A 17,408-nucleotide genomic window follows, 5' to 3' on the forward strand; every position below is an offset into this window, starting at 1 on the left:
CCACTTCCACCAGGCTCAGTGGGTCACCGGCACACGTGTTTCCTCTGAGTTGTTTCAAGCCCAGGGCATGATCGGAGTGGCACGTTGGAACTTTCAGCGCCTGGTGGACCTGAAATCACCAGGTGTTCGGCTTCCTGGTGTGTTTGATCCATCCCTGATCGCTGATCTCAATACTGCGTCAGAAAGGGTTTTAGGAATGCCCAAGTATCCTGCTCTTCTAGTGTCCAGCAAGGATTCTGGGGAGAGGTTTGGGCTAGACTATGTGGAACCTGGATGTCGCACTGTTGTGCTAGATTGGGAAAAGCACAGGAGCAAAACTGACCTGCCTTTAGATCCTCCCGTGCAAAGCAGTCCATCAACTGCCAGGGCGCGATACCTTTCATCTGACCTTGATCCGCAGCCAGATTCAGGTAAACCTTTTTTTAAAGAATATATAGGATGTTATCATACACTTAATGTCTTTAAAGTGACTATATTAATGCTGTTTTGTTCCTCTAGGATCCATTACCACTTTGCCTGCCCCCTTGCTGTCCTCATGCCATGGTGCTGATGAGGATCTTCAGCCTAAACCAGGTAAACATTTCACATATGAACAGTGTCATGCTTAAAATGCCCTTTTTCTTTACACATAAAAATAAATACTTGCTAAAAGTACACCTTGATGAAAAAAGTATTTCTGCTGCTGCTGTTGTAGAATCTGCTGATACGACTGGTGGAAGGGTATTTGTGCTAGACCACAAACGGTGGACAACGCCAATGAAGGAGGCAATTGACAACCTGCTTACTGAACATCATGGGAAGAAGGATATGCTTAAACTTGTGGATCATGAGTATGCAGCAATGGTCCATAACTCCAGTACTAATCCCAACAGCATGCTCCATCCTACTACAAAACTGCACATAGCTCAGTATGTCAAGCACTTGGCCAAACTGCTAAACACCAGTTCTTCGTTAAATACTTCTCCTGAAAAACTACTTCAGACACAACGACTGTGGCACTCTCTGACAGAGGGGAGCGAGACTACTAGTGTGCCAGTGAATACAATTAATCCTGCAGTTGTAAACCCACCAGCACTTGCTCTGACCACACCACTTTCACACGCAACCATTGAGAGGATCGTTGAGGGTATTATGGAGAAGCATCAACAGCAACAAAAACAACCAGAACAAAAAAAGAAACAGACGAAGACTTGTGTTGCCTGCGGACAGCCCAAGTCTCGCTATGAAAGTGATGGCTCCTCAATCCATTTTTTTTACCAGCAAGGACCTGTTAGGTACTTCTACTGTTCCACCAAGGTTTTTAAGGCTTATAGTGGTGAAGGGCTGACAAATCCCATAATGCCTTTTAAAGATTTTATGGAAACAGAGTTCTTCCAAAGAGAACTGGATGACACAAAAAAAAGGGTGGAAGAGAAGGGACAGCAAAAACGAAAAATGCCTGAATCTCCGCATGTAGGTCGCCTGTGTAGGTTTTGTAAAATGGAACTCAAACAAGGTCCAAACAGTCCACACATACATGCGGGCTTTCCTGGAATTGCTGGGAAATATGTTTATTGTCCTGCTAAAGTCTTTTCCATATACAGAGAGCAGGGTATGGAGAAAGAGATGACCTGGAAAGACTTTCAAAAGTCTACATTTTACAATATGGAAAGACAGAGATGGGTTTCTGGAAAAAGTAAATAAGAATTTTCCACATGTAAATATGTTTTGCTTGTTTGTTTTGCCTTTTAAATTGTTAAGAAAATAAAAACTATCTAAAAAAAGCACTTATCTTGTACTCTGTGTTTTATATTTATATACACACAAATTATTGGCAAATATTTTCAACATGAAGTAAAATATACTTGATTTACAGATGTCTCTTACCTTTGTAGTGCTATTACATATGTATTGTAATTGGAGTTTAAATACAAATACTCTTCATGAATGCATTCACATTTAGTGCTGCGAAAATTATTATTTTATGTCAATTTGACCAAAAATCTAAAAGGATATAGTGATGAAAACAATATAAAACCAATTCAACACTGATATAAAGAATATTTTGTTATGAATATCAACATTTACATTTCAAATAACCTTTTGTTACAAATTAATGTTCATAAGAATAGAGTTTTCAAACATTTTGGTTAAAGATATGATAAATAAAGCACCATTAATGAATATATTCTAGAAACATTTTCATTTAACCCAACTTTAATTTTAATCATTTTAATACTAATACTTTGTCATTATTTCTAAATTTTAAAAGGGTGCTTAAATGTCATAAAAAACTCACAAATGTTTTTAAAACAATGTTTTCAGTTTTGCTTCGAGTGGGATTCGAACCCCATGCAAGCGAACATAAAAAAAGATGTGAAACAATCTGATTGGCTGTCAAGGACCTGGGACAATAAGAGAAAAGCTTGAATCTGATTGGCTGTCAGTGAATGCCACCTATCCACGACCGGCCCGCGGGTGACAGGCGGGGATACTGACCACTATACTAACGAGGAGTAGCTTATATCCTGCGCGGACGGATACCGTTTTTTTTTATATATATACACATTCACATTTTGTATTTTAGATTTAAGTTATTGGACGGTACATAAACATAGTAAATATAGTAAAGACGTAATACCTTGTGTTGGTAGAGGATATCTCCTGTAGCTCAATGGGTAGAACATGTTCGCAACTGTGACAAAACGTACTGACACAAATACTGATAAAAAATATAAAATAAATGCATTCTAAAGTCGTTTTGCATTGAACCATCAGCCAAATGTGTAAATGCGCTGAAAACCCTGAATCTCAATGTAATACTGTACATACGCGCGTGATGCAATACTGTGACCACACCACAAGGGGTCGGTGTAGGACAACCAAAAAGATTTAAACCACCTGTAGAATCTCTTTCTTACTCTCTCGTTTGAGAAACGTTTGGGATAAAAGTCAAGATAGCTTTATTTATATAGCGCTTTTTACAATTTTCATTGTTGTACAAGCAAACATTGACTGTAAGAAAAACATAAAAGGTCATGCAAGTCAAAATACAGGTCAGATATCCGACAGACTATAAATTCCTATATGCAGTGTTTATTAAATAAGACTATAAAATCCTAGCAGCCCCCCGGCCAGTGAAAAACAGTATACAAACGGTGGCGAGCTCGACAGAGGTTGAACAAGAAGGCGAAATAAAATAAAAAAGTTAGATTTAAGATTATCATTAATAATCTAATAGCGGCTGAAGTTTTGTAGAGTCCAGCTCTTTCATCACAGGATTGCGTCCTGTAAAAGCATCTGGTAAACGAATCAGTTGTATAAATGATGATATTTCCAAAGTTTTCTTCGTTTAAAATCATGCAGACGATTCGATTATGGATTCATGCATTCGCAAAACGACCTTTGAAACATTTTAGATTGTTTTTATATGCAACTAAGTATCGTTTTAATTTCAGCATATCGAATCCGGTTCTTATCGATTCTCTCTTCCGATTTCACTATTTGTGGGGGAGAGAAAAACTAGAAAATAGTTAAAGAAAACAAGCTAACGAGTAGTCTGTAACTGTGACAATTCGTCAAATAATGAAATAAACAACACCTCCATTAAGGAATAACAAGGAAGCATTTACAAAAGTTAAATTTAACCATTTAACACCCCCTCACACAGAAATATATTTACCAGACGTATTGCACGTGTCAATGCTATCGTCTTTTTACACAAAGCTTTTCCAAACTTTTGATCGTTTGCTGCGTACATAGCGCCGATGGTAATGAGATGCGCGCATGCGTAATGAGATAAAGGTCCTTGTCGCAGGTCCTGGCAGACAGATACAACTGTAAAATACTCTTTGACGTTTGGAACCGGTTCTCGATACCCAACACTAATAATAACTTGCGTTGCCGATGTGCACTTGGAGCTGAAGCAATTTCTCACGAGACACTTTATGGTCAGCTTTGTAAAAGCGATTTATTTCACACAGCACTGAAACAATACATTCATCATCCAGCCAGTTCAGGCATTTACAGACCAAAATCTTCCACTTTCCACACATCAAATCCCACCACGCGAGAAAATAATATAAAACGCTCAAATGAGAAGCGCATCACACAGTGTAAACAGGACGCAATTTCTTCAATACACGCAGACTCCTTTTCTACCTCAATAAAACTTCTAAGCAAAACTTCCCTGGGACATGTTTGAGGTCAAATATAGCCTATTCAGAGAACATTTTAAGCATTGCAGTCATGTTTTCAGCCTTCGTTCTGGCCGTTTTCCAGTTGTGATTTGGCACGACGATTTCTCTCCACTGCTCCAATATGCAAAAAGTACTCAAATCACTTCACAAGTCTGCATATATCATGAGGTTTTAAAGACACCAAACCACATTCTGTTCGCACTAAATAAAACAGCAACGATTATTGCAGCATTTTGGGCACCATTCAGAATCACGGATCATACAGTTACCACTGCACACTTTTTGCTCCACAAAGTCTTGTTGGAAACAAAGTTAAAAAGCAAAACAAACTATTTGAACATAAAAAACCGGGATAGACTATGACATACTATTCCGCGAAGCTTTGGTTTTTATTCGGGACAAAGTACCCTGACTAACATCTGTATGTAACACATATAATACCTCATAAATGTATGAAGAGTTTCAGATAAAGGTGAGAAATTGATCATGATAATGACGACTTTTTGCAGAGTTTTAGTCTACCTCTGATGCATAAACACTCGATACGCAACGTATACTTAGCAGCAAAAACCAGACAGACAACATGCCCCTCCCTACCGAGGAAACAAAAATAAAGCTTCTGTCGCGACTCCATGATAACCATCACGTAAGACCGTAGGCTTTCTACTCGTAACACCTATTCACGCACGCACACACACACACGCAACATGCGGCCGAACGCTCGCGCTCTCTGTCGCCCCAAGTGTCCTCGCGTCCTGCTGCAGCTACTCGTCGTCGAAGTTCTGTTGGAGCAGGAAGTTGGCAGCAAGGTTTTCGTTTTTCTCGCAGGCGAAATACGCTTGAATGACGAGTCCCTCTGGGAAACCAAGAGCTTTTAACTACAAGAGAAAAGAGAAAACAATCACACGCAACCAAACAAAAATATGTCAAATGGACATTTTTAGGTTGCGCTAAAATTCACGATTAATCACAAACCCTATCGATTGCTTCCTTCTCCTGTGGCGTGACCTGGATGTAGTTTGTCTGTGGTGCGCTGTGGGCTTCCACGGCTTCCGCAGCTCCCGCCTCCCCGACGTGCGGCTCGTTCAGCATGAGTACGAACCGCTCCTGGTGCTGCGTAATTTGCTGCAAAAACGTATGAACGTTAGGCCTACGTATGTCCACCATCCAGATCGACTCTCAAGATGTGATGTGTTAAGCTCCACCCACCTGCAGGAGTTGCGGATTGTCTCGACCCAGCTGTTGCAGCAGTGCAGGCAGGAGGGCGGGGTTCTGCTGGATGATCTGTCGCATCTGCTGGAACTGCGGCTGGTTCCGCAGGAACTCCAGCGGGTTTTCTGACGTCTGCGCAGATCCCGACCCTGCGCCTGTTCACAGGATAGAAAGGGCTGTACAGGAGTCTGGTCCAAGGTTGCGGTGTACCAAATCAAGCAAATGTTTGATAAAGGAAATTTTCGTTCGCCTGTCCGCAACAACACATTCTGATGTCAATAGAATCTTTATGGTCTTTATTTCTTAGACCCGGGGAGCACCACCATTTCTGAGATTTCCAGCCTCAGACAATACCAGGGACCAGTTCTTCTTTTATTTTGTTCACAGCCATCAGCTGTGCTGCCAAAATTATATTTATACCGAATTAGAAGGAATGTATCAGCTGCCGCGAGGAGCCGAGGACGAATCATTTGTCTGTTTCTTTAAGGAAGGAACAAATGTGCCTCACCGGCTGCAGCAGGTGGCGGCTGAGGTCGCTGTGGTGCTGAGGGGGCGGGGGTAGACACGGGGGCGGGGGTAGACACGGGGGCGGTTTGCACGACTTCCTGGGGTGGTTGCTCGGATTCTGTGGGTATACCCTTCAGGAACATACATCACCCTTTTACACATCAATACTTCTCTCATTGAAACACATCACACTATGGTTAGTTTTTCGCAAAACTTTTAAGTTAATTTGTTTATTAACTCTCACCGTAAGCAGATATTCCACCGCACGGTCCGGATTGTTGAAACTCGCTCGTAAGGCGGAGATCACCTGTTCTCTCTCGTAACCCATGGACATGATCTCCGTCACTAAATTCTCATACGCTTGACCTGTAACTGATGGATAAAAGCGATAATAGAAAGAAGTCACATTAACCTTTTTTTATTATTATTTTGTTTTTTAAAGAAATCCCCCCCAAACATACCTAGTATTGAAGCAGCGGCTTCAAGCAGACCCAGTTCATCCACGAAACTGCAGAAAACAGACCCAATGTTTAGTTAACAGCTATTGACCATTTAAGTAACTGTGTAATTTTCTAATATATTTTGAATTTCACTGACTTTTCAGCAAACATTTACAAAGTTTCAAAACCTAACAAAATATGTTTTAGGCTCACCTGGCCTCTGATTGGGCAATGGCCTGGGTCCCCTCCTCTAGGAGGGGAACTGGATCTGGGGTCACTTCAACCGGTTCTGAGGCCTCTGCACCGACATCTAAGGCCACAGGGGGCGCTGTGACGGGTGGAGCGGGCGGTTCCACGGATGGTGCTGGTTCCGCACGGTCAGGAGCCGGGGTCGATACAGGCACTGCAGGGACCGCAGGTGGATCGTCAGGGGGTGACGGTGAAAGGACGGAGAGTTCTGCGAGAGGGATGCTAACTGAAGCTGGGGTGACGGCAGGAGCAGCTTGAGGAGGTGATGCAGATTTAGGCTGAAGAGACAAAAATACAACTGCACAGAGAACTATAGAAACCTGCCAATGGTTGTCACTGTTGAACGTAGCATGTTGTAACAGGTACCCATAAACCTCCCGGATGGTCTACCGGCTTGAATGTTCTAATAAATGATGTGATAAATGATGAGAAATGAAACAATCTTACCTTTGTAACCATTACCACTACAAAGTTCTTCTCATCCATTTTGTATTCTTTAAGAGGTATGTCGTCATTCAATATTTTACCTGTTTCAAGTATTTGAAATCTTAGTGAAATATAGAGTATATATATGAACAATAACAATACACAGAAACTCTCAGAAGACAAACCTGCATAGATTAGTTTTTGACCAGCGGCTGGAAAATAATCTTTTCCCTTTTCTGCCTCGATCTTCTCTTTAAGAGCTTTTACCTGCAATTAAAACATTTAGCTGTAATACAATTGATTAATTATTATGCCCAAAACGAAAGAAAATAGACTCAAGTGAATTCAATTGAAACTGTTTGCAAAATTGGAGACTTTTCGACACCACTGTATATAAAAAAGTAACATCGTAACGACGACTGCACGTCACAAAGTAACACGCTACAGTGACAGCTGTGCGTCACAAAGTAACATTTTCAGTCACGTGACAATGTAACGCTTTAGAACAACAGCGGCTGTCACAAAATGACATTTTTCGATCACAAAGTAACGTTTCACAAAGTCCCACCAATGACGGTCCGCACGTATCAACGCCGGCGGAGGCCGCGGCGTTTCCCAGCCCGCCGTGCCCGTGTTTACAGGGCCACGGCCGCGCACGCTTACCGTCAGCTCCTCGTCTATGTGCACTTTAAACGTCTGCTGCTGCAGGGTTTTCAGCGTGATCGTCAGCATCGTGTCCGACCGGGAGTCTCGTGGAGAAAGCGTCCGCGGTGAGTGCGCGTGGAGATGTGACTCAGCGGTCTTCTGGAGATGTGATGATGGTCCTGATCTCGAGATGTTATGGAAAGACGCCATCTACTTGCTGAGCGGGACAAGACACTTTCAGACTTGTTCAATCTCGTAAGGGAACTCAAAACCTCTTTAGTAGTTCAATTATATTCAAATGATTTTTAATTTTGATTACAGAAACGGACATCAATTCGTCACAAACACGGTCACTAGGTTTACTATAATAAAACAACGGTTTGTTGTTTGCAATGGAAAATGACGATAATATTTCAATAATAAAATGATCGTTGTTTTATTGTTGTAAAGTGTGACCAACAATGGTTAGTTTTTAAAAGCAATGCATTTTGGAGAGAAAAGTGAAAAGTCTGTTTAATTTTATAAACTCATGTGCCAAGTTTAATAAACATTAAAATATATATTTTACTCGGTTTCATTCATCATATGAAATTTCCGTGAACTAAACTTATTATATTAGAAATTAGAAAAAATAAACTTACTGACCAGTCTCTGAATCTGTAAACTTAATTATTTTTTATACTGTGTTATTTGTTCATATATATATATATTTGTAAAGTAATATATTTTATTTTATTTAGGCCTTCAGAAATATCACAATTATTTGACTTAAACACATTATTTTTCTATATGCACACAATTACCCAAATTAAGAAAAATAATATACAAATCTTCAAAGATGAAGAATAAGTCAAGACGCCCATTTAAAAATAAATCATTTATTTTAAAAAGTGCAAATCCAACAAACGACACTAGAATTTCCCCTCAGACGAACAGGTAACCCAAACATTTATTAGTCTAACATTTCTTAGCTCTTATTTTGAAGGCGGGGGGTGGAGCTTCTAGCAGCAGAATCAAAATAAATCTTTAAGTTATGGACACATATGAACTAACATGTGGGGGGCGGGGCCAAAAAAACACACCATAAAGAAAAATCAACCAATCAGATTAGATTCTGCTCAATCTGAGACATCAGGTCAAATAAAATCTGCTTCACAGCTCGTCTTTAGTGGGCGCATCCTCCTCCTCCTCTTCCTCCTCCTCGCCCTCACCCTCCTCTGAAGGTTCCTCTATGTGTTCATCCTCGTCTGCCTCATCATCATCCTCTTCCTCATTTTGATCTTTTTTGCTCTTTTCCTCTTCCTCGCTCTTTTTCCGCTCTTCCTCTTCCTGCTGCTCCTTCATTTTCTTTTCTGGCCCCTGTAACATACAAATGAAACCAGTAAGAGGTACAGCACAGAGATTCATCATATAAACAAGCACACGGTCAACGCTGGATGAAAGCTCTTACCTTTGTCACTCCCCAAGTGTCGGTGCCAAATTTCTCAGCCTCTTGAACATCATCGGTTATGAGGAAGTTATCAAAAATGGTTCCGGATTTCACCTGTGAGGAGAATCGGTTTGTTTTAATACCATCCAAGAAAAATGATCAAATCATAATATACAATTTTATTGTCTTCTAAAGTCCCATAATGTCCCACATAGTCAAAGTTGCTGGTTGATGGCATCCGAATGTTCCGTTTTTATATACACATTAATAATATTTTGATTGGCTGTTGATGTTTAAAAAGTGTGCAATAACACAAACTAGGATAAAGCTTTTTATTTATACACGTTGACTTCCTCTGAACGCACCTGCCAAAGATCAAGTCCGATAACTCCAATGTTGTCGAATTTGTAAATGGAGTCGTCTGCGCTGTATTCAGGGTTGTCGATCTCCGGGTGAACCCACAGGCCTTTGTAGTCCGGGTTATCGATCTGCTTGGGTTTCCACTCGCCCTACAAACACATGGAAGTCAGTCAGATATATTAAGACTCAAGAATCACATTTTCATTACGACTCAAGACACAACGTTGAGCTTAATTCTCTCTCACGCATTTCTGGAGATCTGTTGATTGTTGTTTGATATTGTGATACCTTGTACTCTGGATTGGGGATCATCGGTGGTTCCCATTCTCCATCCATGTCCTCATCCCAGTCGTCTGGTTTCATAGCATCAGGGTCGGGAATATTCTCGGGTTTATCCCAATTCTAAACAGAATGAGTATAGTTCATATACACTGTTGCAAAGCAGAATTTCCACCGTTGACTAAAGGTATAAGTCTGAAGCTCACCTCAGGTTTGGTCTCCTCTGGATCGTCGATTTTGGCCCGATCGTCCCAGTCCTCGGGCTTCTTAGCTTCTGGATCCTTGATCTTTTGGGCCGGCAGGAAGTCCCAGTCTTCCTCCAGGGAGCCCGATTCCACTTTCTCGTTGTCGATTTTCACTTCGTAGGTCTGGTCCGGCCGCAGGATGAGCGTGTACAGGTGCGTCAGTTCGTCGTCCTGTTGGGTGGAGAATGGTTAGAGACTTAAAACCTTGTTTAAACGAAATCAACGGAGATACAATTACAACTGACGCAGAACATACTTTGCATTTGATGTCTTTCTTGATCAGATGGTTTTGTCCTTTGTAGTTGAAAATGACGTGGACTTTCTTGGTACTGTAGCCACAGATGTCAGGTCCTACAAGAAAGTTCACAAGTTTACAATCTCTTTCAATTGTTGGAGCCCCGTCTACACGCCTCCTCCCACACAAACCTGTTCCGTTATGTCAACATTAGAGACTTACCGAACATGATGTAATATCTGGAGTCTCCGTGCATATCAGCCTGGTCCTGGTCGGAAGGGAAGACCTTGACGTAACCACCACCGCAGTCGATCTTCTGCTCGTGTTTCACCGTAAACTGGACCACCAGGGTTTTACCCTCATTACTGAAGGAGTCAAAGCGGGTGGACAGGGCGTAAAAGCGGGCGTCCTGACTGGTCTGCAAACCTGGAGAGACCAGTTGTATACTACATTACACCACAAAAATGATCCTATTTTGCATTATCTCTGCAGGTGTCATTTGCATAAACCTTTAAGCTCCATTGAGCATGTAAAAAGGACACAAGCGCTCACCTTTATCGAGCTCAGCATCGCCGTAGAATTTCCCTGAGGTGAGCTTCCACTGGCCGTAGTCCGACTTGTGTTTGGATTCAGCCCATCGACTTTTCCAACCATCTGAAATATATTTCAATACGTTTTAATGAAACTTTAAAACAAGTCAATTGGGAGAAATTACTTCCACGTCAATACATTTTTTTAATAAATCACAGAACTTGTGCATTGTTCCAAAGCAGCTTTACAGGGAAAAATAGAAACCTTAAAACACAAAAAAGGTCAAACACACAACATGGTGTTTTATATAGTAAGTTAAATTAATCTAGTAAATAACATGTAATGTCAGCAGTCTCCCGGTCATTTATTTAGCATATTTTGCATCAAGTGAAAGATGTGTCTTTAATCTAGATTTAAATTGAGCGAGTGTGTCTGATCCTCGAATAGTATCAGGAAGGCTGTTCCAGAGTTTAGGTATAAGAAAACCTCGACCCCCTTTGATGGATTTAGTTATTCTAGGTGTTATCAAAAGAGTTTTGAGATCTTAGAGAGCGTGATGGCTTGTAGTGTGATAGAAGCTCTGTTGGGTTGGTAGGGTCTAAACCCTTGAAGGCTTTATGAGTGAAGTCGGTAGCCAGTGAATGTACTGCCTTGAAGTGAATGCAAAAACATCCATCACTCGTCCATTTAAAGCCTTTATTCATAAAACTATATAAATAACCATAATGCAAAATACTTCATCCATAATGCAAACTCTCAAAAATGTGCATATGCATTCTTGAATTGAAATGCAGTACATGAAAGGATTACATACGTCAAATGTAACAGCATGATCGACTAAACACGCATTAAAGTAACTTACAAAAAGACAAACTATATAGAAATCACACCCAGACATCTTTGATCTCGCCGAAACGAACACAATGTAACATTATAAATGATGTCACGCAACATGAAAGTCACATTTACCTCCGTCCAGAAATTGTTCTTTAAAATACACGGCCGCGTCGACACTGAGAGTCACTGCAAAAACAACACACACCGCGACCGCGATCCTCATGTTGTCGTGTTTTAAAGGATCTTTATTCAATGAAAGATCTTCTTATAATAATGAATTCTGCTCGAGGACTCCGGAATATCGCCGTGTTTCTTCCTGCACAGATGGCTGATGCTCATTGGACGCGCGCTCGGCCAATCGGAGGGGACCACGAGTTGACGCGTCGCGTCTACTCGGTCACGTGGTTTGCGTGCGCGTTCTAAACGCGGTGAATGTTTGATATAACGTGTCATAAAACAAGCAGGTTGATTAAATATATTGACAAGCAGGTTGATTAATATTATGTATTATTTTATACATTTGTAACTGCGTTTCTAATACAGAGTATTACGGAGGACCAATAGTATGGAGGACGAAACACTATAAATAAATAAATAAATGCGGAAATAAATATGTGTATAAATAGACATGTCGCTTTTAAAATACGACGTAAATAAATTATTAAATGTGTGAGAAGCTAAACCCGAAGTAGCAACTTGTTTTTCACAACAACACGTTAATGAAAGGACGTCGGTGGGCGGGTCTTGCCCGCGCATGCGCGTTCACTAAACGCTTTTAGCGTTCTGTTCAAAAAACATTTCTCCGACCATTTATTTGATTTATTTACATTAATTGTTTATCTCACCAACATTCAATTATTTGTATAGATATTGTAATAACAGTATGTGTATTAATACACATGTTTAATTCCCCATTTATTGTGTTTATTATAGCTTTCTTATTTTAGAATTGCATGTTTTAAAACGTAGAAAAATTTAACAATAAAAGTTCATTAATAAAACATTTTAAATGCACATTTTGCCAAATGCTTTTCTCTTTCTATTTGCCAATTGTTTGTCTTTGACGTTTTGTCAAATGCTTTTCTTTATCCATTTGTAAATCAAGTTTAAAATGCCATTGAACAGTACGCACTACTACACACGATACAAAAAAAAAAAAGATTTAGTTGTGATTATATCGTCAACATAATTTTATGAGCGAGCACTAAAAATGAAAAGGGAAGCAGTTTATGATGTTCAACCACTGGGTGGCGTTTGAAACTCCCTTAAATCACCCTAAACTAAGATTAAAGACAAATAAGCACATAATAAAAAAGCACGTTTTGAGAAGACAAAACAATAAAAAAGTCATTCGATGTATACATTTCACTCCAGCCAGGATGCAAACCTGGAGCTCCATGTGAAGTGTGTTTGGAGATGATCTATGATCTTTGCCCTTCAGCTCTTCTGGATCTGATGTAATAAATCAGAACAACAAGAGCACCTACAGCAGCCACGCCCACCAGAGCAGAGGCAACCAATCGGATCACAGCTTTAACAGTATAAGAATAGTTGAGACAACCTGAGGGGAAAAAGATGAAATGATCGGCTGAATGAATAAACACAAACATCACCTGTGACTCCCCTGAACACATCTGTCAGACATCAGTGATGTTGACTCTGGTTTGTGATGGGATGGTTGATGACACATCTGTATGTGTTGTTGTCTTGAAATTACACCTCCAGAGGAAGAGAGAGTCTGATGTTGAGATCAGACACACTGATGCTGGACAATAAACTCTTTCCTTTGTACCAGGAGACGCTCACATCATGTGACACATTCATCACTGAACACAGCAACACACATGTTGAGAATGATGATAATGATGATGATGATAATGATGATGATGATGGGGGATTCTGTGGACAGTAACTGATGATAACGGGCAGACAAGCTGGAAAACATGTGAAATAAGATAAAGGATCAACAATTGGAGCGTTTGTGTAAATATAAATGCCAACGAAATCATCGGTAAATCTCTTCTCTACTCTATCTCCAAATACTTAAGTTCAGTAGTGACCCACACAAAAACAATGTCATAGACAAAATAAGATACACCCTTTCACTCAGGATGAGAGAAATTTCATAACAGAGCATAACCGTCCCATTTTGTACTCAGAGGCAACAGTCAAAACACTTATTAAAGCATTCAGAGAACACGAAAGATGGCAGGAGCATGCACACGATACACAAGACAAACCAACAAAGCAAGACAAAAGTGAAAACCAGTCAAGAGCAAACACTCAAGTGAGCGTACAAGACAAGTAAAATGAGAAGATAAGAGAGAACGAGTCAAAAACAAATGTTGAATTCTGAAAATAATCATTTTATAAAAAAGCAAGTTTATTTATATAGCGCTTTTTACCATTTTCATTGTTACAAAGCCGCTGTACAAGAAAACATTGACTATAAGAAACATATAAAGTTATGCGAGTCAAAATACAGGTCAAATATCAGACGGACTATAAATTCATATATGCAGTGTTAATGAAATAAAACTATAAAATGTACATGTCCAATCCAGAATCTCTATGAAAAGCACCAAATACAATTCTAACGACATTCAGTAGCAATATTTGTTTTATTTAAGAATGAAAAAGAACACAAAGAAACGATAAAACGCCACATCAACAAACAGACCAAATTTCTCTTCTGTCAAGAAGTGATGACAGAGAAATACAATTCTTTGGTTTGTGCTGCATGTATTGTAGTAACAGGAAGTTACAGGACAGTACTGCTGGGAAACATTTAACACTTTTCACACATTTCTGTCTGTGTGTGTAACAAACTTTTTCTGTCACTCACATTCGACTGCAATGAGCTGTTGAAATGTTTGTTTTCTGATTTTATGTTAATAATTTTTAGAGAACCTAATGCTGGACATCATCAGTATTATGTTGAGTCTGTCCGCACTCTCTGTTCACTTTACATGAAGGCGTTGACATCCATCTTGCTATTACTTATTTTGCTGCCTATTTTACACCACTTGTGCTTTCGGTTGAAGTTGACATTCATTTGCAAACTGAGGCAAAATGCTCACTGACCACATTTGAAACAACGTTTTGGTGAATATGTGAGTTTAAACCGGCGTGCTCATGTTGTCATGTTTTCAGTTCTGGATTATTTTGATGTAATCGCTGTAGAGCAAAGATAGAAAACAGAACTTCTAGCCATCCTCTTACTGACGTGCATTACAATGTGATGATACATCTGGAAGAAGTACTGTATTACAATACAAGTGATGCAATGTCAATACATGGTGGCAGGACAATAGTTTACATTTAAACCCATAGGCGGAGCGGTTTGGAAACTCTTCCAAATGTGAGCTTATTTAGAGGTGAGAGCAAACACAATGAGCTGTAACAGAAAGATAATGTGAGATTGGCAGTCTTGAATTGAAACGATAAATGAGCTGTGACGTATCAACACACAACACAGTGAAGCTAAAGTTGAAACTTCAGAGACATGCAGATGCACAATGTTTATTCTACATCAATGTGACACTGGATCAGAAAACCAGTCTTAAATTGCACGAGAATTTTTGTAGTAATAGCCCAAAATACGCAGTATGGGTCCAAATGGTCGATTTTTATTTTATGCCCAAAATCATTAGGGTATTAAGCAAAGATCATGTTACATGAAGATATCTTGTACATTTCCTACAGTAAATATGTCAAAGTTTATCTTTGTGAGTGGATGTAGCAAAACCACCAACAAAAATGGCCGGAAACACATCTACAGAACTAACACAACATCATACAGCGGTAAGACAATAGAGAGCATTGAAACAAACCTGTTTCTTCTAAGCAACAGCCTGCTTAACAGCTTCACAGGCAATTTTTATCAATGTTTAGCTTTTAGCGACCCTAGATTTCAAACCATATATCAATAGAAAGCTTATTTATTCAGCTTTCAGATGATGTAAAAATCTAAATTTTGAACAATTGATCCTTAAGACTGGTTTTGTTGTCCGGGGTCACAAATATGAATATTTGAGACATTGATAATAATTACAATTCAATGACAATCTAGATGAGTTATTTATTGGAATAGAATGAACTTGTTTTGTGTGTGTGTGTGTGTGTGTGTGTGTGTGTGTGTGTGTGTGTGTGTGTGTGTGTGTGTGTGTGTGAGTGAATCTGTCCATATATTGATATGTACACTATGTCTAACTGTTTTAAGTTTTTCTTGACATTTGACATTCTCTGCGTAAAAACAGAAAAACGCAAATCTTTATTTGTCACACTCATTAGTCTGTCCGATCTCTACGATTCTGTTCAGCTCTTCCGGATCTGATTTCATACCACACAACTGCAACAGTGGCCACGCCCACCAGAGCGGAGAGGACCAATCGGATCACGCCTTCAGTGAAACTGAAACACTGGACATGTTCTGTGGGTTAAAAATGACCACGAATGAAAGATCAGTGTGAGCTTACAAAAACGGAAATAGCAGAGTCTAAGACTTATTTCTTCTTGGACTACTCACCATAGACAGTAACATTGAATCTGTATGAGGGCTCTCTAATGTAGCCGCTGCTGCTGATGAAAGTCATTTGATAAAGTCCAGAGTGTTGAGTTGTGATGTCTGTGATGGTGAGAGATCCAGTCTGATCGTCCACCTGCAGTCTGTCTCTGAACATCCCATCATGAACATCCGTCTCCCAGGAATCTGTATAGATCGTAGCTATACGAGTCTCTTGAGGTCCAAACAGCCACTCTATCACATCCCCTCCCTGTATGTTGGTAACATTGTTGTGTAGTGTGACCGAATGACCCTCCATCACTGACACCGACTTCACTTCAGCTGAAACACAAACAAATGCTGTAAAACAGACAAAGAGTCAAAGAAGCAATAAAATCAACTCACCGATCGGACGCCACATGAAAAAGCAGAACAAAACTGTGTGATGCATTTTCTTCAAACGCTCCAATCCTGACATCTGAAAACACAAACTCCTCAAATTCCCAAAAGCCGATGAATGCTTCACAGAAGCATGACAAATACACCAAAGAGGGTTCTTAAAGAAGAGACGATAAACTGAAAATGCATCTCAGCAAACTCTCTTCTCTTCTGTCTCTCTATGTCGGTTTGGTTTGTTAAACCGAACTCTCTCAAATGTATTGAAGCAAGAAGGAACAAGCTGTTCTGCTTTTTGAAACATTTTCCACACGACATCCTTCCCTGATAACACAAAAACATCTATTTCATGTCTTCATTTACATCTGTAAGAGATAGTTTGCTCATCGGCAATACGTCTCGGAGACGTCTGCTGTCCGATGTCATATAGATGTCTAGAAGATGTCTGTATAATCTAAAACTGTGTGTTCGTCACTCGCATAATTTTAATCTGTCACAAGCAAACGACGGCATTAACACAGAAGCTCTTGATGCTCATGAAGACTGCAAACATTTTATTTCACAAACAAAATAGAGTAACATAGAGTAATAGTAGGCCTGTGATGCCGGTGCATTTGAAATCTAGACAGAAAACATATCAAATATAAGAGAGATACGGCTAAGCGAGAAAAAAACTGAATCAAGGCAAACAAACAGAACGGTGCCTTTAGATAGTACTTTTTTATTTTCGCCATTGACAGTCACATTGAATGTGTGTATCTATCATGTTATTGCCAAGGATGGCAAGTTGATAAAGTCCAGAAGTCTTAGTGTAAGCATTGCAGAACCTTCATAGACTATCTTAAATGATGGATGGACGTTTAATATTAATTTTTTCTGGAAACTCTACATTATTTGACGAGGTTTATGAATTTTAGCATCGTCAAAGTGTAGAG

At 39.8% G+C, this 17,408-nt stretch overlaps 3 protein-coding genes across 4 annotated transcripts; all 3 read right to left on the reverse strand.

Moving 5' to 3' along the window:
- Positions 1 to 3,876: 3,876 nt before the first annotated feature.
- rad23ab (RAD23 homolog A, nucleotide excision repair protein b) lies at positions 3,877 to 7,906 on the reverse strand. The gene is made up of 10 exons (XM_079471311.1): positions 7,676 to 7,906; positions 7,198 to 7,279; positions 7,034 to 7,113; positions 6,551 to 6,864; positions 6,359 to 6,405; positions 6,142 to 6,269; positions 5,899 to 6,028; positions 5,388 to 5,545; positions 5,154 to 5,303; positions 3,877 to 5,056 (listed from the first exon to the last, which is right to left on the reverse strand). Exons 1-10 carry the CDS (start codon positions 7,865 to 7,867, stop codon positions 4,943 to 4,945), a joined length of 1,395 nt encoding a protein of 464 aa, XP_079327437.1. The 5' UTR covers positions 7,868 to 7,906; the 3' UTR covers positions 3,877 to 4,942.
- A 613-nt stretch (positions 7,907 to 8,519) lies between these two features.
- calr3a (calreticulin 3a) lies at positions 8,520 to 12,000 on the reverse strand. The gene is made up of 9 exons (XM_079471980.1): positions 11,706 to 12,000; positions 10,758 to 10,859; positions 10,428 to 10,631; positions 10,227 to 10,321; positions 9,932 to 10,141; positions 9,735 to 9,848; positions 9,452 to 9,595; positions 9,108 to 9,200; positions 8,520 to 9,016 (listed from the first exon to the last, which is right to left on the reverse strand). Exons 1-9 carry the CDS (start codon positions 11,794 to 11,796, stop codon positions 8,810 to 8,812), a joined length of 1,260 nt encoding a protein of 419 aa, XP_079328106.1. The 5' UTR covers positions 11,797 to 12,000; the 3' UTR covers positions 8,520 to 8,809.
- A 1,942-nt stretch (positions 12,001 to 13,942) lies between these two features.
- LOC306902522 (uncharacterized protein) lies at positions 13,943 to 16,763 on the reverse strand. 2 transcript variants are annotated; one of them, XM_079471143.1, is made up of 3 exons: positions 16,483 to 16,763; positions 16,102 to 16,419; positions 13,943 to 16,005 (listed from the first exon to the last, which is right to left on the reverse strand). In XM_079471143.1, the coding sequence occupies exons 1-3, from the start codon at positions 16,553 to 16,555 to the stop codon at positions 15,863 to 15,865; spliced, it is 534 nt and encodes a 177-aa protein (XP_079327269.1). In that variant the 5' UTR covers positions 16,556 to 16,763; the 3' UTR covers positions 13,943 to 15,862. The 2 variants fall into 2 exon arrangements, with proteins under 2 accessions (XP_079327269.1, XP_079327268.1); XM_079471142.1 differs by having other exon boundaries at positions 14,178 to 16,005; positions 16,102 to 16,437; positions 16,483 to 16,729.
- Positions 16,764 to 17,408: the final 645 nt, after the last annotated feature.

This window comes from Barbatula barbatula, assembly GCF_947034865.1.
Source record: "Barbatula barbatula genome assembly, chromosome: 13".
Classification (NCBI taxonomy): Eukaryota; Metazoa; Chordata; class Actinopteri; order Cypriniformes; family Nemacheilidae; genus Barbatula; species Barbatula barbatula.